This window comes from Schistocerca nitens, chromosome 10 (assembly GCF_023898315.1).
Source record: "Schistocerca nitens isolate TAMUIC-IGC-003100 chromosome 10, iqSchNite1.1, whole genome shotgun sequence".
NCBI lineage: Eukaryota > Metazoa > Arthropoda > Insecta > Orthoptera > Acrididae > Schistocerca > Schistocerca nitens.
Genome location: NC_064623.1, coordinates 68909923 through 68934919, shown reverse-complemented (window position 1 = coordinate 68934919; position 24997 = coordinate 68909923). Strand labels below are relative to the sequence as shown.

Below are 24997 nucleotides of genomic sequence, written 5' to 3'. Positions count from 1 at the left end.
TTCTTGTAGCTTGTTTTTTTTAAATTGTCTGTCGCATGTTTCCTAGCATGTTTTCCTAGCATTTTAACAGTGTTATCACTGTCTTCGTACTGTTCAGTATTACTGTCAGATTGCCTTCTTCAGGTCATCTTCATCCTGAATATCATTTATGATTTCTAGAGGCAACAAGGAAGTGGAAAGTTCTGTTCTAGGTTTGATTCCGAATAATGCTTTGTAAGGTGATTGTTTTACGCCAGAGTGGGGAGCTCGATTTTTCATGAATTGGACATCTTAATCCTTCCGATCACTTCGACGAATTGTTGTCCTTTACCCAAAAACTTACATATTCCATGTCTTTGTTGGCACGTTGAACAGAACCCTGACTTTGGCTGTACCTTGGTTGTCCATGCACAATTTTTAGTTTTGGCCAAAGTTTTGCGAGTTATAACATTAGTGACAGATTTCCTGTCATTATCAGATTTTAGGGTGCACGGCGCCTTTACAGTTAGGAATATGTCATTCAAATAAGCTACTTCTTCAGCCCTCTTTGATAATAACGCACCAAGGCGAACAAATTTTGTGAGATAGTCTTGGTAAACTAGAATAAATTTTAAATTCCCGTCTCGTTGGGTTTGGAAATCAATCAGATCGACTTGGCATCTGCTATTCATATCCGAATGGAGAGTGGGCTTTGAAAGTAGCCATTTTTTTGTCTTTTGTTGACAAACATCACACATTGATAAACAGAGGCATATTATTTCCTTTTTGATAATGGTATATCTTTTTGATGTCTCGGCTAACATCCTATCGCCACCACCATGGCCCACAGCTACATGGGCTGCGTCAGTCACATCATAAAGTTCATCAGCTTGGAACAAAGTATTTTATATTCCCTACACACCGTGCAATGAGTTTTTCACATCACCAATTTTCAAAACAGTAAATCGTTTCTTTATCGTAATGATCTTTTTCAACTTTTCTGCGTCTTCTAATTGTTTAGCCAAATCCGCATATTCGTCTGCTGATAACACAATATAGTGAGAAGATTGTTTTCACTCTCAAAATTTCCTCCAGAAACTTTTCTCTCTACAGCGTTTGATTGGCTTGTCTATTACACGAAGGTCCATCCATGAGGAAACGCCTCACAATTATACTAAGATTTTATTATAATCTTTTAAACGCAACCAGCAACTTAACACGTGCACTCGTCGATGCAAAATACTGTTGAAAACAAAGAACAGTGCCAGCGAAGAGCTTTTGAGAGGCGCGAGGGGCGAGTCAGAGATGATTCTGGAATTCCCCGATCGTACAGGCAGCGACACGAGTTCCGCTGACGTCAGACTAGGGAAAAATTACTGATAGAAATAAAATCAGATTTATTTCTGTTCCTTTTCCACGTCATGTTAATAAGAGTATTAACTGTTCGTTTTCATTTCTTTTTCCTGTCACTCTTTCCCCACGTGGAATCTCTGTGCAAGTGAATTTCATTATTTTTGTCATGAGAGCCAAACATCGAAAAATGTCGTTTTATCGCTTAGAACAAAATACGAACTAATCTGTTTGACAGTCCACTGGTGTCAGAAAAGTTATTTTCGTTATGTAGATTTTTGAGTGACAATCGCCATATAAACGTTTAAAACATAAATTGTTATTGCACTGTGCACTAAATAGCGCAGGTGAAGATGTGAGAAGGAATTACAAATAAAACGAAATCCCGCCAAAATGAGGAATAAAAATAATAAACGAATGAATGCAAGAACACGGGCAAGAATATAAAATCATAAAAGTGGAGAAATTTGATATATCAAACATAACAATAATCACATTCAAAAGATCCCAAGTAGAAAAACAATAATAGAAAAAAGAGCCATGGAAACAGTTCATACGCTGATTAAAATGACTTATCAAAGCAATAGAAATAAGTTATTTAAACAAGTTACTTGAATTAAAACATGAAAATTTTTGTTGATTAGTATTATAGAATAGTTTAGATGCACCTAAGTAGATTCGAATCAACAACCTTTAGTGTTAGGACTCCGCGATAATCGTTAAGCTACGGCAGTTGTCAGAATAACATTACTAATCCAAAGCTCTAGTGCATCACGCGAAATTCCAAAATACTTTTTCCTCGATTACTAGCAAACGAGGGCTCACAAGAGAGAGAGGCAGAGTGCAGGGTATCATAACTGCGAGCTTAGCCTGCATCACCGTATGTATAAGTTGTTTCAAAATGTCAGTCCTGCCGCTGGGGACCTGTTAGTTGGAGGAGACTTGGAAGAACGACCAACGACACGCCCTCACTGATACCCTACCGCCGGTACCTTCTAAACTTAACGGTAGTTCTGCATGTCTTGCAGGAAGGATATTTCGGGGGAGTGACGTAGCCAGAGCCTGACTGATAGATTTTAGTTTGTCAGGCAATCTGATTGTTCGGAACCCGCACGGATAGTTTCCTCTCACCACACACAAAGAATAGGCCGGGAGTGACTAATATTTGCTCAAAGCACCCTCCGCCACACAATTAGTAGTAGACGGATTGTGTGCCTTTTGTGTTGGCGCAGCATTTCGGGAAACAGCGTTTAAGGCAATTGCGGAGCGTGGGCGTTAGCGACGTTTCCAGACCGTCGACCGTGCTGCCCCCTGGGCTGGCACCCTATTGGCCGGGCGGCGGTCGATGGATCGATAGCTCGCTCGCTCGGCAGGCCTCCCCGGGGGTTGCGGCCAGTGGCTCGGCGGAGGGCAGTGGCGGCAGGAGCGGAGCGGCGGCCTGCAGAGATTCAGTCAGCAGTCAGCGGTACCACCACCGTCCGTCCGTCCGGCCGGCGCGGGAGCGAGGTTATGTGTGGCGACCAAGGCTGCGGCTTTGGATGTAGCAGGTTGGCTGGCGCCCCGTAGCCGTAGGCGCCGCCCCGGCTGCGCTCACTGCTGCTTCTTCCTCCGCTAGCACGGAGGCACTCGGATGTACTCGGCATGAAACGTGCCGGTTCTTGTGAAGGCGAAATTCTCCCTCGTCGTGACTCCGTGTGTCTAGAATAGCGCGCTCTCCGCGGTCGATCTGTCACGGAAGACAAGCTAGCGAGCGGCTCGTGAGTGCCAGCGGACCGTCAGTTTTTTACCTCCTTAGATCTGGTTTACACTTTACCTAGTACATATGCACATACGGTTTTCTTGATTACAGATAACGCCGTGGGGTAGTGCAGAATGATGGTCTGTAATAATGCTGCTAAGAAGTAAAGGTGCTAATCGAAGTTAGCAACAAGTTGAAATATTCCAAGCGGTCTTACTTCACCAGAATATCAAATTGTGGAATACCAATTTCACTACCACTGGTAATCATACCAGCTTGATTTCGCTGACAAAAGTTAAACTGGTAGCTCATGTGGATCCTGCAGTCTCGGCGGACAATGAAAAGTCTCCACTTACTGCCTGCGAATAAGTTCGTGTTTCTCAGTAGCTCGCTCTCAGCTTTTCATAAAAGCTTGACTTATCTCGCTAATTACGTAGCTTTCCTATTACCACGTGTCTTCAACCCACTTCATTTGAAGGAAGTAAATACATGTCTGTATTGTATATTTCATTCCATTTTAATTTAACCGTGCTTAAGCTGAAGAACCATTTTAGTATGTCGTTCTTACTTTTGCTCAGAGTAGGTGGGCATCGTTAGTGATGTCACCGGGAAATTTACGAAATTGAAGAATTTCGTTTAAGCCACTTCCATAGTAGTGCACACCGTGTCATTTAATTTTTGCTGCAGTTTTTGGATGTCATTGTTACTATATAAACCATTAGGTATTACAGTAAACTGTGAATCCATATCAGAAGTTGGTAGGAGCCTCGCTAAAAACGGTGGAAACGTAAGTAATTAGTACTAATATGATACAGGCTTTTGCAATATCAGCTTACTTATTTCTCAGTGTTTCGGATGAGATTCTCCACATCTGATGGTTTCTTTTCGTGGTGCACGATGGAATTGTACCGTTTACTTCGTGAGAGGTAAGTGCCAGTTTTTATGCACTGAGAACCACTGTACGAGGTTATCGTGGCGTCTGTGTGCTGGTAGGAAGCACTGCGATCTTTGAACTAGGCTGGACAGTCCTGTTCGTGGAAGTCAGAACTGAGATGGCTTCGTTGGTCGTGCTGAGACTGCCATCTAGTCGCGGAGCTGCCCGGTGAGGCGCCGGTGTCCAGTGGCGGGCACGTCCCCATTGATCTACGCGCAGCAACTCCCTCCCACGCGCTGGCCGCGTGCAATCAATACTGGCACTGCCGCCGGCAGCGCCAGCATGTCTCCACTGGCGCCACAAGAGGCAGGTCTGTACAAACAGTTGTCTAACCTTGTGTAACGTTGCATTCGCGAGGTCCGGGAGTCATTTTGTTAAACTTCGATCTGTATCTCTCTTCCTCCCTGGTTTCGTTTTGCTGCTCTTTCGACGCGTGCACTGTCAATAGCTACGCGCCCGATTTTCTGCAAATCCTCCACGATTTTCCTTATTCCCGTCATGAGAGTTATGAATGGTATTGAACCATCAGTTTGTTACGGTTGCAGAATACAATTAGATTTTGCAAAAAAAAAGACTTGTAGCAGATTGGGGAGGATGCGTTTCAGGAGACATGTAGGAACTCGCGAGGCAGTAGACTACACTGGCAGCTCATGTCTTGAAATAGGCACGTAATATCGCGCGGGGCCGCCTCTGGACCTGCGGACTGCAGTGAGACGGCGTGTAAGTGTGTCTAAGAGTCCCTGGTACTCCTCTGGAAGCAGCTGACACCAAATAGTTCGCAGAGTGACAGCCAGTTCTGGTGTGTTCTTGGGTGCCGGATCTATGGTACGGGGCCTGTGTTCCAGATATGCTGGACAGGGTTAAAATTTGTGCTCTAGGGTGGCCATCTGCCTTTGGACCTCCACTGCATGTTGCTGGAACCATTCCCGGACGATGTTGAGCTATTTGGCGGCGCATTATCGTCTTCGAACTCTGCAGAACCGTCGGGGTGTTGGAAGGGCGATAATGGGTGGAGATGGTTCCCAAGCAGCTCAACGTACCGTCGTCTATTCAGACTCCCTTTCAGAATTAGGGGACCCAATCTGTCCCAGGAAAATGTATCCCAGACATGACACCACAGCCTAAGGCCACACCTTGACTCGGGATCCATCAATCCGTATGGTCTACGCCTCCCATTGCCGTGGTGTAATTGAAATCGTGATTTGGTGCAACAGTATCACGTTACGTCATTTGTTCCAGTGTCCACCCACTGGTGATTTGCGACAAAGGCAAGCCATTGTGCCCGATGACGTCGGGTTGACAGTGGCACCCTTGTACGGCGTCGGCTCCCATAACCCGTGGAAAAAATTTTTCTTCAGATTATCCACTGGGACACATGTCGCCGGTCACGGCTGGACGGCCCATAGTTAAACTGTTGTGGACTGTGACACCCTCATTCACCCATTCACGACTCCTCTGACAAGGTTGAACATGTGAAGCCGAATTTCTGCATCACTGCCGAAATCGAAATTCCTATCTGTCTGGCACCATCCACCGTACCCCGTTCGAAGGGCGTCAGCACACGACGACGTTGCGCGTTGGACAAATCATTTGCACAATCACTTCTCAGAAGGTCTTCTATATAGCCTTGGCTGGTAAAGTAGTAGTGTAGTGCACATAAAACTCACGTGTGCCGTGTGTGCCCCACTATCCCGAGACATTTGCTAAGTCATTGCACGCCGAATCTTAGACGTGAAAACGCAAGCTCTATATTTTTAGCATTGTAGAGTTAGATAACGCTCCTGAGACGTCTAAATTGTGCAGTTTTCGAGGATAAAATACAAGAAGCAAAACACTTGCAACTTGTCCAGAAATCAGGATTACGACATGTCTAAAGATGTCAAACACAGAGTGAGATGTCATTCGATCTGAACGTTGAGCATTTTAGCGAAATGGACAGTCTTGAAAATTGTTAGGATTAAATCAATAATTGTAAAACTCGATTAATGGAATGTAGTCAAAGTAAATCAGGTTATGATCGAATTAGATGAGGCGAGGCAGTAAAAGTAATAGATGATTATTTGGGCAGCAAAGTAACTGTGTTCGGAGTAGAAAGAGTATAAAATGCAATCTGACAGTAACAACATTTATAAAAAGGAATTTTTAAGATTTAAATTTACGTGCTAGGAAGTCTTTGCCGAAGGTGTTAGCAATGCAGCTTTCTACGGAAGTGACATGTGTTCCAGGAAAGTTGAAACAAAAAGAGAATACATATAAAATGTGGAGCAACAGGAGAATGCGGAGTAGGTTGATAGATTGTATAATTCTTGAAGAGATACTCAGTGGATTGGGGAGAAGTGATAAAGGTCAACTCCAGTAAAACAGGGATTGAGTTACAGGACACATCCCGGGTCATGTAAATGTAGTACTTTGCACCACTCTAAGCGTTAAGCATTTGATACGGTTCCGCACTTACGTTTAGTGAAAAAAATACGTGCTTACGGAATATCGGACCAGGTTTGTGATTGGATTCAGGATTTCCTAGAAGAAAGAACACAACATGACATTCTTAACGGTTCAAAATCTGCAGATGTAGAGGTAATTTCGGGAGTACCGCAAGGAAGCGTGATAGGACCTTTATTGTTTACAATATACATAAATGACTTAGTTGACAACATCGGTAGCTCCGTGAGGCTATTTGCAGATGACACGGTTGTCTACAAGAAAGTAGCAACATCAGAAGACTCGTACGTACTCCAGGAAGACCTGCAGAGGATTAATGAATGGTGCGACAGCTGGCAGCTTTCCCTAAATGTAGATAAATGTAATATAATGCGCATACATAGGGGCAGAAATCCATTCCAGTACGATTATGCCATAGGTGGTAAATCATTGGAAGCGGTAACGACCGTAAAATACTTAGGAGTTACTATCCGGAGCGATCTGAAGTGGAATGATCACATAAAACAAATAGTGGGAAAAGCAGGCGCCAGGTTGAGATTCATAGGAAGAATTCTAAGAAAATGTGACTCATCGACGAAAGAAGTAGCTTACAAAACGCTTGTTCGTCCGATTCTTGAGTATTGCTCATCAGTATGGGACCCTTACCAGGTTGGATTAATAGAAGAGATAGACATGATCCAGCGAAAAGCAGCGCGATTCGTCATGGGGACATTTAGTCAGCGCGAAAGCGTTACGGAGATGCTGAACAAGCTCCAGTGGCAGACACTTCAAGAAAGGCGTTACGCAATACGGAGAGGTTTATTATCGAAATTACGAGAGAGCACATTCCGGGAAGAGATGGGCAACATATTACTACCGCCCACATATATCTCGCGTAATGATCACAACGAAAAGATCCGAGAAATTAGAGCAAATACGGAGACTTACAAGCAGTCGTTCTTCCCACGCACAATTCGTGAATGGAACAGGGAAGGGGGGATCAGATAGTGGTACAATAAGTACCCTCCGCCACACACCGTAAGGTGGCTCGCGGAGTATAGATGTAGATGTAGATGTAGAGTGCAGTACTTAATATGACCAAAGCGTTCTAACTTCTCAACCAGTGAAAAACTTCACGCAGAGTTTGTGTCCTGACAGATTTTAAACACTCTCTAACTCTAAAAAAAGTACCCGGCCAGTTCATGAGTCGCCTTTTCTAAAACAATAGCAATGAAACACCTCATTGGCGCCGTGTGTCTGTCATTCGTCAAAACGTAAAACGCGACCGCCGTAGCAGCTGCTGTACGAAGTATCATCACTGCTGGGGGAGGAAGGGGAACGACGGTTGGTGGAGAGAAGGCACTCTGAACTCAGGTCGCGGGACGCACTGCATAGCGTTGTGTTTATACCCAAACAGTTGCAGTCTCCCATGGGAAACCACATACACCAAATCCCAGCCTCTCCAAATTACACTTAGCGCTGGAAACGTCTCCATTATCCAGATTTTGTTATGTTCTCAATTCCATTCCTCCCGATCAACCACTCAATGTACCGAAATAAGTCTAATTTAAATGTGTAGTCCACACCAGAATTAATGCTTCTCATTCACCATTTTTCTTAGAGACAATGTTTTCAAAATGGCTTGCTGGTATAGCATTCATCTCGACAATGATGGCGTTCATAATTTACAAGTAGCATGCCTGTACTCATTCCCATTCGAAAGAAAGTCAGTCATTACGGTTCTCGTCCTCTCATCGAAGGACGTGAAAGTCAGTTTGACGGAAAACATTGCAGCTCAGATTTTATGAACAGATTGGATAACAGAGAACCTATCCACTGACTGTTGGCACTTGCCGTTGTAAACACAAATGTTGAGTCTGTTTCATCATTATGGAATTAACGGTGATAAAAGGTGGTTTCATTAAAGACGGAAGTAAAATTCGTAATCGGGTTCGTATAAAATTTGACTATTCTACACACTGCAGGGAAGTGAAGGAACAGAAAAACTGTTTTTTGCGACTTAGGTGTCAGTTGATTTGCGCATAGAGCGGATAGTTGAGTACTAGGAATTTAAATAAAAAAAGAGGGGGGGAGAGAGACTGTGTGAAATGGCAAGGGAATAACGTATAGAATGCCTGGCTAAATGTTCCATGTCAATGGTCGCAGTTGTTAGGCTTGTGGGAACAGATATAGTTCCAACCACGGGATGTCTGTGTTGTCCATTGAGGTCGCTGATGCCGAGGCTGTTGAACGACTTAAGTCCATCATAATCATCGCCATATAGCTCTACAGTAGCCGTCGTACACCCAAAAATGTTCCAATTAAAATCTCCACTTAGTCACTTTATTGTAATTCGAAGTTAAAAAGTTTAATAGTGTAATTTTTTCATGAATACCTAAAAATCGCCCAGTGTCTTGTAACCTTTACCATCAACTTTCCATTAATTTCTGCTTCTACAGCGCAGGCTCTGGCGACGGACTGCTCCGATCCCCCTATCGGGTGAAACCATTGTAGTGGGTAGGTGGCGCACGCCCATCAACACTTTTGCGAGCGACAACTGTTCGCTGGAGGCCGGGAGTGCACACAAACCAGCCAGTACGGGACCTCTGATACGATAAGCCTGTGCTAAGCAAGTGCGAACTGTCTGAATGATTGACAGACGCAGACAAATGACATAGAAAGACTAAAAAAAAAAGAAATAACAGACCAGAAAATACTTCTAAAAAGGCTGTTACGAAAATTTAGTTAACAGCTGACCTGGATGTCTGAAATTGGTTAAACATTAACTCTTAAAAAGATATCCAGATAACATAGTTTTGGAAAATGACAGATAGCAAGATGCTCTGTTTGAGGTTTTCCTCCTGACATTGATTTGCAAACTTTTCGAACTGCAGAAGAGTTGCCATTTTTTTATTTCCAGAAGCCCGTATTTCTTTAGCGGACACAGCGGAACTGTGTCGAACGTCTTCAGGAAGTAAAGAAACTAAACATCAAACTGGGCGTCGGTTTCAGTTGCCTTGTGGATCTCGTGGACGAACAAAGCGAGAAGAATTTCACAGGATCTTTTGTTGCGGAATCACTGATTCCTTCAGAGATTTTCCGTCGAAAATACGTCGTGATGGCGAGCATAAAAAATCCCTAAATTCTACAACGGGTTATCAACGGTATAGCCCTGTAGGTGTGTGTCAGATGACTAATCCATAGGATAGTAGTAATGCTAAGTGCATTACGCAAACTGAAGAGGGGTGAATACCCGAAACGTGACTTGGTGTGAATGCAGCTACAGTGTACAAAAAGGTTGCTGCTCCTGGTTTCCCTCCTGCAGCGTTCCACTCAGAACACTTGACTCGCAACCCCTTCATTCTGCAGTGGCTTCTTTCGAAACGCCTATGTTGACCCTGGTGCCTGGACCGCAGAGCACGCGCGACTGGGAGACCTGCTCGCCACTTCTGATGCTGACATTTAACTTCTGCAGATACCTGGTAACAGGTGTTTGTTCTTTAGCATACTTCACACACCTGTCTAGATATTCGCATTGTGCGATTTTAGTTGGTTATCCTGCAGTCACTTACCTATCTCGATATTTCATTTTGATTGTCAAAATACCAAGTGAAAATAGAACTCGGGTGTGATCGAAAACACTTGGGTTAACTAGGCGTTCCTTCGTTCACGTTGCTGGATTTTTGAAAAACTGGAAGCTGTTTTATTATTACCTACGCTAAAAGTTCTCTAAAGGAGCAACGAAAGATGTCAGGCTAGTGAATTCAAAATTTGGTACAGGCACCACATTGTCCCATTCTCGCAACGTGTTGCGCAGTGTATGGTCAGTGGAAGTGTTGAATGCCACGGTGCATAAAGGCAAGTGTGAAGCGACTTTGAAGCCGTTCGTGGGCGGTCGGGCGCAATCGATATACGGCCGTAACGTACACCGTGAGAGTAGCTCATTTGCTGTCCAGGCCGAAGCTTCAGCTTCCCTCATCTGTGTGCAGACCTTTTGTATAATGTACTGAATTGCCTTGTTTTGCAAATAGATTTTTCAGACTTCCTCGTCGATATTAGCGGTCTGGAGTTCGGAGCAGAGTTGCTGTCATATTTTTCGCGATATTTCGACAGCTTCGCTAGCTTCAGGTCTGTTGAGCTCAATTTCGAATGCCTGTTGTCTGGGTTCTAAGACCACACAGTTTTTTCGAAATCTGAGGCGTCTTCAGTCTCACCTGTCGTGCCTGAGCCGGCGTGGGATTGGAGGGTTGCGGTTCGAAAAATTGATGTTGGTATTGGTTATTGCCGGAAGTTATTCACCTCTATTAAATGGGCGGTGTAGGACCATACACTGGATATTGCAGCGATTGTTACAGCATCGTTCGCAGTCTACCGCCACTCAATCTCAATGCTTCTCTACTCATCCTCCAGTTGTCTTTTGTTTATGCACGGTCTCTGTGGGTGAGAAGAATTCTAGGAAGGACTGAAATGCGGAACTGGACTTTGAAGTTTTGTTACCATCGATAGTCACACATGGTCATACCATTCTAGTTTTCTCTTATCTATCCTCTAGATCAGTGTTCTATCTTTTTCCATCGTTAACTTGATTTCTTGGTTTGACCCTCCGTGAACAGTAAACTATGTATACCTTCGTCATTGTCCAGTTTAGAACACTATCAAAGCTCGTTTTGAAAAAGTCGGAGGATAGTAACCATCTTGTCACAACTGAATTATTTGAACCTAGGATTGGAGAAGAATGTTGCCTGTGACACTGTTTCGTTAAGAGCGAGATTCTGGTAGTAGGTTTCCTTTTTTGTGTTGATAAGAATTTTTCCGAGCTGTTAAGTGTTAATAAATTGGTATTTTACGGTGATAATGGGTAGGCATACTCAGTTTTGTACACTTGGTTTTAAGCTGCAAGCACCCAAATTTGGGCCATACTTGATTGAGAGAACGAATACATTGAAAATATCTGTCTTGATTTTGACGCTGTTATTATTGGACACAATAAATTTCCTGTTGGCCAAATGTATACCGATATGCTTATTTGGGGTATATTTTGTATCTCACCCCCCAACGTATTCTAGATTGGCTTTCCAGGGTATGCTATTCCATTTGTAATTTGGAGTCTTATCAAGACCATACTGGCTCCAAAGCGGAGGATTACAGAAGGCGGAAATAGTGTATTAATCGAGCAAACAAAGCTGACACTCGGCGCGCTGGCTGATGGGAGCGGCTGTAAATGAGAAATGCCTTTGCAGTCGTTCCTATCCGCCACCGCGCCGAGTGTCAACTTTGTTTACGAAAACAAAAGTATTGTACGCGCAAATTGCATTTTTGGGAATGACTGAAAGTTGCAACTTCCATGCGAACACCAAAATATGACTGCGGGATGGAAAAATCATCAAACCCTGAAGATCAATGTGGAGCTGAAGGGATACCCTTTTTCGATTTACATGTATTATACAAAATAACTGTGGTGTCTAGGAATCCTGCGTACTCGGTTCGCTGTCAATCAATCAAGTAGCCTAGTGAGGAGTTATTACAGTACTAAACTTTTGCAATTTCAAAGATGTGCCGCAAGCAAAGGGCGACATACAAAATAATAAATCTTCCGTACAATCAATTCCAAGTCTGTGCTAAATAGAGAAAATGAGCGAAGTGACTCGCCGCGCAGTCTAGAGCGCCTTGTCCGTGTCCCCCCCCCCCCCCCCCCCCCCTCCTGTCGGAGGTTCGAGCCCTCCCTTAGGCATCGGGCATGGGTGTTCGTGTGTTGTCCATAGCGTAAATTAAAGTTAGATTAAGTAGCGTGTAGGCTTAGGAACCGATGACCTCAGCAGATTGGTCTCATAAGACGTCACCACAAATTTCCGGAGTGAGTAAGAGTTGAGGCTGCTATAGAACAGGGCCGTCACTAGTAGGTCGCGGCGCTTACGTCCTCTTCACATAGGGGCCGCTGCTGTCGAGTTTGTCGTCTTGCACGGAGGTCCGGTCAGAGTGTGGTTGGCTGACGTCTTCTCACAGCCATCTCTTATCGTTCCCGACTGGCGTGCCGGTGCTTGACTTCACGCCACAACAAGAACGTAGCTGCCTTTATACCAGCAATCTTGGCACTCGCCCTTGGAACGAAGTATACCAAGAGATACAAAAATTCGCAGAATTCCCGTTTTGAAAGAGGACCGTGGGACTTACCCTTACTACTATGAACCTGTGTACATCATTGACGTTGCCTACTTTTCAACGCGTGTTAAGAGACCCTGCAACAAAATTGTCCCCTGTAAGAATCCTTACGTATTTTGTAAACAACGATCGTGTAAAGACCGAGGTCGTTCCGTTTTGTCAGACCCCCACAAAGGTAGATTCTGGTGATTAAAGCTGATGATCGTCGATTTCCAAAAGGCGTTAGAGACAGACCGCAATGCCGCCTAATATCCGACCAGTTTTTTTTTGTGATGAGTGTGCATAGCAAATACAACGCACCTCTCTCTCTCTCTCTCTCTCTCTCTCTCTCTCTCTCTCTCTCTCTCTCTCTCGCTCTCTCGTATCATCATGGGTGTACTGTTGTGTATGGAGTAGTAGCAACGCTGGAAAACTTAAGTAAATAGTAGGAAGACTTGGAAGAATAAACACTTGTTGGGCTTTCCAGTTGACCCACACCATAAGCAAATGTATTGCAGATTAATCTGGGATTTTTCAATAAATCGCTTTCCTGTGCAGTTATTCAGTAGCTCATACTTTACTATGGTGCAATGTACGAAACTCCATGTGTATATACCGCTGTCGTTATCTTCTGAACGGAGCTAGTACAGTTTCATGCTATTACTGAGTTTCATGATACAAAGCAATCATGTTCCGCCGTCACATATCGGGGAGAGACCTTTAATAACGAGCCGTCGCCCCTGTTCGGTGTGGCCGGCAGCAGAGCAGTGAGCGCAGAGCAGCATTAGCCTAGCCGGGGCGGCCGATGTGTTCTTGGTAGTGAGTGGGCGCTCGGTTTTTTACTGGATGTGTTGGGCAGGCATCACGGACGAGACGAGGCTCCAGGCAGCGTCACCGGCGAGGCGCGGCTGCGCAAGCGGCGCCGCGGGCCCCAGCGCGCCGTCCTATGCGGACACCAGGTGAGCGGGACAGGGGTCTGGGTCCGTAGTCTGGTCAAATGGGGCACCAGCGCTCGCGCTTGTTCCGCCTGGCCGCGCCAGCGATCTCATTCGCGTCGTCAGACACCCAAAATCCTTCATTCTATAGTGACTTCGTAAATTCCGTTTGTCGTGGAGAAAGTGGAGAACCCTCTTCGAAATTCGGGCGCTATCAGGCATATAAGACTAAAACGTCAGTTAAAACTTAACACAGTAATCTGACTCCTATTACAGTTAGTGAAATAATTCCGTGATTGACGAAGTAGTGGCAGAGTGCAGTGTTGCCAGCGCGCATGACAGGATTGTGCATGTGGTTTGAAAATAACAATATGAGATGGAGTGTAATCGCAGTCATGCGACTCTGAGGAAATTGGATGAGGAAGTGAGACGTTGAAAGCAGCAAACAAGTATCGCTGTTTATATTTGTAGCAAAATGAGGCTGTAGAAGTGAAGAGGATGTAAAACTTGGACCAACTGTAGCAAGAATAGCTTTCTGAAACAGGGAAGAGATAAGTAGACGATAAATAGAGAACACGCGCCTTTGTGATGTGATACCATTTGAAAATTATAAAAATTAATGGCCAGATAACCAGTCACGTAGCACTGAATATTTCTTTCTTCGGTGGATATGAACACTCACACTGTGTAGACTAGCCTGATTGCCTTCAAACCAAAGGACTGAAAACCACTGAATCGGCGGAGAACAACAAATGCTAATCCTCCATTACTTTTTAACATAATAAATGATAAAAATAGCACTTAAGGTGAGCGAACTTGAGCACGTTACAGTAGATTACTTTAAAATAAAAGCATACGGTAGAGTAATAGTTCTCAAGGTGCCACGTGGTACCTAGAGAGAAAGGGAAAAGCGAAAGATGCTACTTCACAAAGTTACGGCTACAAAACCTGAGGGATCGGAGTACCCTGCAGAGTAAACAGAAATGAGTATTGAGGGAACACGGCCATTTCGGCAGATCCCAGAACTGATACTTAGAATAATACGTGAAACACCAAAGACAGCTTGAGGCTAAAAATAGAGAATGTAGTTGTTGGAGACACTCGGAGGTTAGCAAAGATTTATTGGCAATATTTCGCGGGGGTGGGAGATGGTTGGAATACTGACTCCACGACTCTCCTAAATGTTGCAGATACCCAACGGGCATGATTCGCTACTTCAAATTATGCCATGTGTTGAACATGGAAAATTGCAACCGTAAACGAAAATACTTTCCTTTAGCGGTGTGAATGAGACATCATCCACGCATGTATTTTTATCCTTCAAAAAAATTTCTCGAAATGAAGCGTCTGCAAAAAACTTGGTGTTGCAGTAGTGTCTATGGTCATGTTGTACCCAGCATTCTAAAATGAAAAAAACTGCAATTGCAAACGTTTCGGTACACACAAACATTTCTCACGAGTTGCACATTTTCGACACTTCTCTTGTCACGAGATGATATCCAACTTCCGGCCTCCCAGAGAACTTATTTCTAGACTCCTTTAAATGAATAAAAACTCTACTCCAGTAGGCGGGGTGGTGCCCAAACACCTCCAACCCAGTCTGCCCCCGTCTATGCTCGTGTGGGTATAACCAAGGCACTTAGTGTTAGTCACTCATAAAATTCTGCTTGTAATGAAAATTCAAAACTACGAAATGTCGACAGAGTTAAGTGTGTATTGTCTCTGTAAGCGCAAGATGGAATTTCTGTATTTAAAACTGTTTATAGAGCTGCAGTTCACCTCCAGTGCGGTAACAATGCTGTAATATTTTGGCAATAAATATACGTATTGAGAAGAAATAAGTTTGCCATGATGTAAAGCATGGGTTTGGTCTCGTATACAGCATGTAGACTACGAGCATTCTTCCAAAATGTGAAGTTTCTGTAGCTTCTGCATAATGTAGACAGGGTAAAGGAGAACTGGTGTTTAATAAATTCGCTACTGTCAATGGCTGGACGCAGCCAAGTAATTGAAGTCCCGTTAACACGAGACCCCGGCCAAATGTTATGAACATACATTTGTTCACATTTTGCAACTTAGTAAGAGGAACGAAACATTTTGCTTATCCATTATTTCGATACCAGTTCTTTCTACGAAGTAAACAAATCATATGTTTGCATTATACAGTTGTGCATTTTAATGAATACCATTCAGAAGGCAAACAGGTCAACCACATAAAAGAATGGAAGCGGTCTGAAAACAGTTGCCGGGTAAAAAGTGAAGTATTTACTGCAGACTTAGTGACTGTTAAAACGTTCGTGCAGCAATCTACCTGAACAAGCATCGATGCAGTATTTATCGTGAAGTCACGGAATCTTTCCATATTTCAAAAAATTAACGTGTTGGGTTTTTGTATGTGGCTTCAGCGAGTGAAGAGCGTGTAGAATGAAAACATGCCTGAGGTTACACTATATGAAGCATTAAGTTGTTATACGTAACTTACGTAAATGAAAAGTAGATGCACAATTCCATAACTAACATTCGACGTGAAAGTCGTCGTACAGAATCGTAAGGTATATTACATTAACGCAGGATATTTAAAACAACTGCCATTTGCTTGTCAAATGCTATTTCCGTTATAACAGTTCTGTTAGTCCATGCATGAGATTTTTAATCGCAGTGTCAGGCTGAGGACTAAAAAATGAAATGTTAAGAGGAGACGAATACAAGTATTTTGTTTGAAACCGTGAAATTAATTTCGAAAGCTTCATTAATGCTGTCTCTTACTACCTATCTCCTGTTGTATTCACCTTTGAAAACATGTTTTCCCAACACTAAATAAGATTCTGGTGGCTGTAAAAAATGTTGTATACTTAAAACTGTCGTGGCCGGCTTTTCCGCTGTTAAAAGTACGCAGTGCTCGTAGTCCACAGGGGCAGAGCGCCTGCCGAGTCAGTTTGTTCAGCCCTGATCTCGCATTCCAGCTGGTTTGCCCAAGGCCGTTGCAACGTGGGTCGCCGCCATTAAGTAACACTGCGAATTGCGTGGCAGTAATTTGGCTAAATTAGGAGGCAGTTTACACCTTTCACTGTACCCTAATGACGTCATGCATTGTCGGCGAGTACAGACGGTGGACAATGCTTGTAACATATTGTAAATAGGAAATACATTGAAAACACTACACAGATCCTGCAACGTTGATTTTCTCTTTAAAAATTATTAAAATAGGTTATGAAATTTAAATCGCACACGCAATTGCATTCCTCAGCGAATGTCGTGGGCATTGTGAAATTTTTTCCATTCTTGCGTAATGTTGTCTGAATAAACTGATAAAAACTTACGTGAGCAAGCGCCACAGCAAATTTTATTTATGGGTTTGCGTGGCAAACAAGATAATTACTGCTCACTGACATATGACTGCTGCAAACACGCTGTTGAGGTCGATTAATCTCAGTATTTCTAACTCTACTCTTAGCGCTTTAACAGAAAAAGTCCAGAACTCGATCGCAAACGAAAACAAATTCCGCCTTGCCACTTATGCATTACTTTCATGTAAAATTGTGCTCAGCATGGAAGTTATAGGTCGTTGCTAGTAGTTAATCCGTACATCTCTGATTTCATGTGTTAAAGATTCAAATGTTCGCTAGGACGCAAGAATAATCTTTGACAACAATCTCATTTAGATATTCATTTTTCACCGTAAAATATTCTTGTCGACTTACACGATAAATGTTGATGCGTATGAATGAGAGTGGCCACGAAAAGCAGTTGTATGCCTGTGACAGAGCGAGTATATTCGAAATCTCGATGGAAAAACATCGATTGGAGATTTTCCTAATTGCAATTGGGGGAGACTAAGACTCAAAGACTGAAGTGAACGGCTACACGTATGAAAGAAAGATACACAAGTTACAAAATTCCATGGCGTTTTATCAGTTAGGATATAGACTGAGAGGACACAGCGATGTTCAGTTTAGACAAAAGAATGCGCTTGATTTTAATATTATTTTAAACCAAATGTAAAAATATCAAGTTTATCAATGTCTGAAATAATTCTCCTTACACTTCCTGCATAATCACTTTCTTGAAACACCACAGCCTAGATTTCTGTACAGAGACCAGAAGAATAAAGTTCAGGTCAGTGTATATGACAATCAGTGACCACCTTATTTAAATTTGAAATGTTAACTGCTTCATTTTTGTTACAGAGACATTATCCAGAAGAAAATCTGGGAGTTTCCACATAGCCCTAGAGCCAGTTCGTGGCCTAGACTCAAGGTGTATGATTTCATCTAAGCGGCAGGAACCTATAAGTTACAGGTAAGAAAAATGGATGTTGTCTCCTGTCCTGTGTAAGTCTCACTGATGATACTGGCAGGCCGATATGCTATGAAGATTTATGTACTGATAAGGCAGCCTGAGAGACTTATAAGTAATTAAAGCATGGTAACACTGATTTGTATGTATTTTATTAATGTGAGATTGCTGCTGTGCTATTCTCAGTGTTACAATTAGTAATTTTTTCATTTAAATTGCAGGACATCAAAATTTTCCAGTAATCGGCACAGGAAGCTGCAGCCATTCAGAGAAACGTGACTGCCCCTCTCTCTCGCTCTCTCCCTCCTTTCGTGCCGACGCGCTAGAACACGCCTTAAGGCGGTAACCCCACCCTGCACTATCCCCGACACCTAAAACTGCCAGCATTTCGTCCCATCTGACCCCCTGCTCGCGACTGTGTACCCAGCAAGATGGGAAGTGTCAACGTAAACAGGAACGTGAGCGATGCGTTCTATCGCTACAAGATGCCCCGGATTATGGCAAAAGTCGAAGGCAAGGGCAACGGCATCAAGACAGTCATAGTAAATATGGCAGAAGTTGCAAAAGCCATTGGACGTCCTGCAACATGTGAGTTCTTTGATATATGTTAAATAACTGTTTGCTGTAAGAATATGAATTGTAAATTACTGGCCTTATTAGCTTGTCTCAGCTTAGTATATATGTGAATATTTATTAGTTAAGAATTATAGATGAAAACAATTTTGACTTAAAAAGTGCTGTGGAAATTTGCCTCTGAATTATTACTGGCCATTGCACTTGTAGTAAGTTCATTCTTCTTAACATAGATATTGTTCAGAGCTTTGAAGAAATAACACAAAAATAATTCTTGTAACTGGTAACCTCCTGAAACATCAATGTGAAATTTTAAGGATTGAGATTCAGAACTCAACAAACTTAGAAAAAAAGTTACCTTTGTCATGACTCCACAAGCCACCTGACATTGTGTGGTGGAAGGTACTTCTGGCACCACTAACTGAACTCCCCACCCTCTACCCCCCTTCCGCACACACCCCCTCCCATTCACCCCTGTTCCATTGGTATGTGGGAAGAATGATCATTGGTTAACCTCTGCACTAGCTCTGATTTTTTTTCGAGCTTCCCTGTTGTCATTTCATGAGATGTATGTGGGACGAAGTAATATGTTGTCAGACTCCTTCCAGGAAGTACTCACTTGAAATTTCAGTATAAACCTCTCCGCAATGCACAAAGCCTCTTGCAAGAGGGGCAGTTCAGTTAGTGGTACCAGACGTATCCTCTGCCACACAGTGTCAGGTGGTTTGTGGAGTTTGTTGAGCATTTCTGTAACACTCTCACGTCAAATAATAAATCAGTCCCTCCTACCAAAGATCCCACGATGATGAAAAGTACTCACCAACTGGTGGAACGAGTGCCTTGGAAGCCATTTCCTTCATGGATGATTCACATTTCTATGAATCCGCCTGTTACTCTAATATTTTACTGTAGTTTCCGGCAACTTGTCATCAATCTTTTTTTCTGTGTATGTCCAGTATCTTACTTCAATTTAGGTAATTTCCAAGAATGTTTGCCTATCGAAGCCGTGGGCTCCAAAAAATAGATATCGAATGTGCAATTCAAAATCGTTCACGACACTGTGGTGGTGTGCATTATGAGCTTGTTTATAGTGGTCACTGCAGCAACGACAAAAGAAGTGTTACTATAGTAGTTGTAATTACAAAGGAAACAACTTACCTCACTCGACGTCATCGTTGTCATGAGGAAATCCATTTGATGTGTATGCTATGGGAAGAATTCCCTTTCTGCTGTAACCTGGATAGACTCTGAAAGTGTCAAGCAAAAATATGGGTAAAGTGTGACATTTCCAACAAAAATTCAAACCATTTTCTACATTGCATAAGCATGGAATTAGATTCTTCTTTTTGTGTTATTTCTTCAAAGCTTTGGTGTTCATATGATGACTGAAAGGAGGGACAGTAACACTGTTCTATGGAAGAACAATTTTGAATACCGAATTCAGTGTTTTAGACTTACGTTTCATTGCCTTCATGATCACTGTGTGACTGAATGCTTAACTTTGAAGTGCTTAGGGTTTTTTTTGTGTAGGCCAAACCCTCGTAGGGTTCTTAATCAGATGGGTTGAAACGATTAGGCCTAAACTTTCAAAGTTGTGGAACAGTTGTCTCATTACTGTCTTTATGCTCATTTTGTTTTAAACTTTAGTCGTGTGTGTTGACTTACCTTAAACCTGGTGTTATTTGTTAACACAGCAGTTTCCTAACACTGCTGATAAGAGATTGGAAAGACACTGTGGTTTAAGACCTTGCTCCGAACATACTTGGCTAAGACTTATTGAGTGATGCTTTTGAATTTTTCCATCTTTGTCCTCAGTGCTTAACATTTTATATTGACTATTCAGATACTCTGCAATTCATATTGTCACTGTTGCTAAGCAAAAATATTCACCATTTAACATTGCTTGTAATACCTGTAGCTATAGTTGCTCTCACAGCCGAAGGATCACTTGCTCTACATGAACTGAGTCTGTAAGTTCAGGTTTGTTTGTTGCTGGAGGTCTAAGATGTTACCTTCTCAAGTTGGTTCTACAATTATCTGCCCAAAGTAATTCTCAATCAAGATGTTCAGAATGGCATTTGACTGTTTCTAGCACCAGTTTTGACAGCATGACTTTTCCAATCTGTACATGGCTAGTTGAAGTTGTCCTCCATTATAATGGCCAATCGGGAAAGCTATTGACAATTTTCTGCAAGTTCTCTCAAGTACTATAGCTCCTGACACAGATGGTCTATAAAAGCATCAGATAATCATTTTTGACTGGCTTTTGTTGCTTAAATTCAGCCAGATGAATTTACATTTGGAATCTATGACAATCTTGTTCAATATTATCAACTACTTTACTGCGATAAATACGCTGCCACAATAGATGACTAACCTATCCTTAAGATAAATATTCTAATCTGAACTTAGGACTTAATTGCTATTCACTTTTGGTTTCAACCAACTTCTGTTCTTAACATTATCTGGGCATTACAACAGTCAGTAAATGATACTGTTTTTGCCACCTTTACTTGGAATATCCTACAGTGTACTGTTATATCAATCTTTTCTATATCCACAAAAAAAATTTTATGGAATGGTTCGATGTCAATTGCTCTGTCACTTTTAACAGGTATCAGTAGTAATGCAGTCACAGTGGATGCAGCATTGATGGTAAAAGAATAAGTTCTCAGGCACTTTTTAATCTGGAATGTTTTCCTTGACAATTTTCAGTGTGTTTGAGCTAATTTAATCTTTCAGGTGATTTTCACCTGTAGTGGCAACTATAGTGGAGAGCTTAGAGATCAGTGGAGGCAGTGAAAATCGGTGAAGCAAGTTAGTAAAGAATTATAAAGAGGGACAGAAGTCAGCTCCAGTTCGTAAAACTTTTTAGATATCCCAGCTGCATTTTGATTTTGGGGCATATGGGTGTGAAAGTCAATTCTACCAATTGTGAAGACACTGGGATTCTGATATGTTGCTGAAGCCACATGTAATCAGACAGTGGAAACTATGGAACATAATAATATGAATAAGATACAAATTACCACTCACCAAGTAGAAGCCACCTAGCCAGTTCCTTCTTCTGTAGATATAGAATTCTTATCTTTCACTGATACGTGTTAAATACGACAGATTGTTTTATTCCAGATAGTTTTATGAAAATATTCCCAAGGTCATTGGCTGCCACACTAAGCACAATTCAAAATTACTTTGTTAGTACTGATATTCACCAAAACATAGGTTATATGACTGCATGGTGTCTTCTCTTTCTTAAAAAGAAAAGGGAAGAAACTAATATGTTGCATTGGGTATTTGTACAGAAACAGTGGTGCCACACGAAAATGTGTGCTTGACTGGGACTCTACCCCGGGATCTCTTACATACTAAGCAGTTGCATTAATCACTGTGCCGCCCAGACACAGAGTTTATTGCAATTGTGCAGACTATCTTGGTGCACTCCCCAGCTGATTCACATTCTCACCTAATGCGCCCCCCCCCCCCCCCCCCCCCCAGGGGGTCCACAACTCTTTTGTGGATATGTGCGTAGCGAGCACGGGACCCCGAGCTAATGTGGCCCTCCTTCCTTTCCAGGCTGCATACCTTCCTTTTCCACATCCTTCCCTCTCCACCATCTTTGCCCCTCCTCCCCTCACCTCTGGCTCTTTCCTTCCCTTTCTCCCCCTCCGGGAGTATGGTTTGTGCCTACGTCCGGAGACGGACGCTCGTAAATGTACCGCATTCTTCGCCTTCTCTGCTTGTATGCCTTCATCCTTCCTTTGTCCTTCTCTTTTCCTTACCTCTTCTCTTTACCATTTTCTGAGCTGCGGCGTTTGAGACCTCTCCTCTTTTTATTTCCCTTTCTTTGTTTTTCCCTTTCTTCCTCCCTGTGCGTGTCTGAAGGCTGACCCACGCATTTTTTTGCGTAGCCGGTGACGGGATAACGCGTAACTCCCCGCCCCGGGTAGACAGGTAGGACACGTACGTACCCCCTGGTAATGACCAGGCCCAGGGAGGGGTGATTACCTGAGCTGATACCTTCTGAAAGTGCCGATTGGTCCCTCCGTCCGTTTGTCGGGAGGTGTGACCCGAGGTGTGACCCGAGGTGTGACCCGAGGTGTGACCCGAGGTGTGACCCATCACCTAAGGCGGGAGTGCCCTCAGAGAGGGCCCCCACAAGGGAGGAGCGCGCCATCGGAGACGCCGGTAATCATGGGGATTCTTCCTCACCTTCCACTATGTCTGCTCACAAGCGTAAGTTCACGGAGTCTCAGCCACAGACAGTTCTTCCATCGTTGCCACAGTTCCTTGTTGTTTCTCGGTCTGACGGAGGTCACGACTTCTCCACGGTCAACCCTTTCATTATTCAGAAAGGTGTCGACGCAATTGCAGGTCCTGTAAAGTCTTGTTCCAGATTACGGAATGGCACCCTGTTAGAAACAGTCAGTGCCCTCCAGGCACAAAAATTGCTGCGTACTTCACTGCTCCACATCTTCCCTGTCCGGGTTGAAGCGCACCGCATTTTAAATTCCTCGCGTGGAGTCGTTTATACACGCTCCCTCGATGGATTGTCTGACGAAGAAATTCAGCACTACCTGTCTGACCAGGGCATAACGGCTGTTCATAGAGTTATGAAAAGGGTTGACACGAACATCATTCCAACCCGCACTGTCTTCTTGACATTTGACAAAGTTCAACTCCCATCGAAAATCAAAGCAGGCTATGAGATAATTTCCGTTCGCCCTTACGTCCCAAACCCTACGCGTTGCTATCGGTGTCAGCGGTTCAATCACACCAGCCAGTCCTGTTCCAATCCGGCCAAATGTGTTAAGTGTGGCAAGGATGCCCATGAGGGTGCTTGTCCACCTCCATCCCCTCGCTGCATCAACTGTATGGGTGACCACGCTGCTTCCTCTCGAGATTGCCCCGTTTTTAAGGACGAAAAGCTCATCCAGGAAATCAGAGTGAAGGAAAAGGTGTCTACCTTCGCTGCTCGAAAATTATTCGCCAGTCGACAGCCCACCGTGCCTCCTACTGGAAAATACAGCACTGTCCTTGCTTCTCCTTGGCCAACAAAGGAGGCGGCCACGCAGACTTGCGACCTCACTTTTAGTGCCACGGTTATCAGACCGGCCAGTGCAAAGATCGCCCGTTCAACCTCACCACTTTCGCCTGCCCAATCTCTGGCTCACCCTTTATCGGGTTCTGCTAAATCTCGAGCCCAAAAGTCAGACACCAAGACTTCGAAAAAAGAGCATACTCGTGAAGATTTTTTACGTACCCCAACTTCACAACCATCGGTTCCTCCTTCTTCTAAACATCATATTTCCAAGAAGGCTACAAAGAAACCCAGTTCATCTCCTTCTCCGCCAAGGCGTGTCCCATCTACAGCACCACCTGGCAGAAATCGCCCTCGGCAGTCTTCTGTGTGGCCGAGGCGCACTGCTGGCGGCCGATCGCTGGTGGCAGGAGCTGCTCCTGAACAACCTATGGATCAGGATCTTCTGCCTTCGGCTGAATGCCATTCCATGCTATCGGTCGCAAGCTCTGAGCAGTCGTTGAGTTGACGGCAACCTTGGTCACATTCTTCCATTTTCTGTCCACCCTATGTCCATTATCCACTGGAATATCCGCAACATTCGAGCCAATCGGGGTGAATTGTCGATCCTCTTACGATCCTACTCGCCGGTCATCTTTTGTCTTCAGGAAACAAAGCTGCGTCTCCATGACCGCTTTGTTCTCCCTCATTTTCAGTCCGTCCAATATGATCTCCCCTCTGTTGAAGGCACTCCAGCCCATGGAGGACTCATGATTCTTCTCCACGATACTCTCCATTATCACCCAATCCACTTAAATACTTCCTTCCAAGCCGTCGCTGTCAGTCTTTCCCTTTCTGGATACACGTTCTCTCTTTGTACTGTATACATTCCATCGTCCACACCAATGGCACGAGCTGATATCCTTCATCTTCTTGGTCAGCTTCCACCCCCCCCCCCCCCTATTTGCTGGTTGGGGACTTCTATGACCACCAGCCGCTTTGGGGATCTCCACATCCTTGTCCACGTGGCTCACTATTGCTAGACGTCTTCCACCAAGCGGATCCAGTTTGCCCCAACACTGGGGTCCTTACATTTTTGTCTGCCTCCACGACATATTTCTCTCATTTGGACCTTGCGGTCGGTACTGTTCCGCTAGCTCGGCGCTTCAAATGGTTCGCCCTTGATGATACACACTCGAGTGACCACTTCCATGTGTCCTGAGACTGCAGCCTCAACTGCCATATATGCGCCCGCGACGCTGGAAGTTTGCCCAAGCCGATTGGACACTTTTTTCGTCTCTAGCGACGTTCGCTGACCGTCACTTTCCCAGCGTCGACGATGAGGTCACACATATTACCAACGTTATTCTTACAGCTGCGCAACATTCAATACCACGCACCTCTGAATTGCTCCGGCACCCCCCAGTTCCTTGGTGGAACGAGGCATGCCGTGACGCAATACGTGAGCTGCGACGTGCTCATCGCATTTTCCGCCACCATCTTACTTTGGCCAACTGTGTCCGCTATAAGCAGTTCTGTGCGCGATGCCATCATGTCATCTGCGATAGCAAGAAGGCAAGCTGGAAATTCTTTATTAGCTCATTTAACACCTTCACTCCCTCCTCGGAAGTTTG

At 43.8% G+C, this 24997-nt stretch overlaps 1 protein-coding gene across 3 annotated transcripts in view; it reads left to right on the top strand.

The window, feature by feature from the left end:
- Positions 1-24997, top strand: part of LOC126210570 (eukaryotic translation initiation factor 5) — a 118948-nt gene that overhangs the window by 46838 nt on the left and 47113 nt on the right. For 2 of the 3 annotated variants that reach the window (XM_049939834.1, XM_049939835.1), the window contains exons 3-4: positions 17662-17773; positions 17992-18358. In XM_049939834.1, coding sequence (XP_049795791.1) covers positions 18202-18358 — 157 coding nt within the window. In that variant the 5' untranslated portion in view covers positions 17662-17773; positions 17992-18201. Of the gene's footprint in view, positions 1-2724; positions 2856-13398; positions 13499-17661; positions 17774-17991; positions 18359-24997 lie in introns of those variants that run through there. The other variant, XM_049939836.1, reaches the window with a different exon arrangement.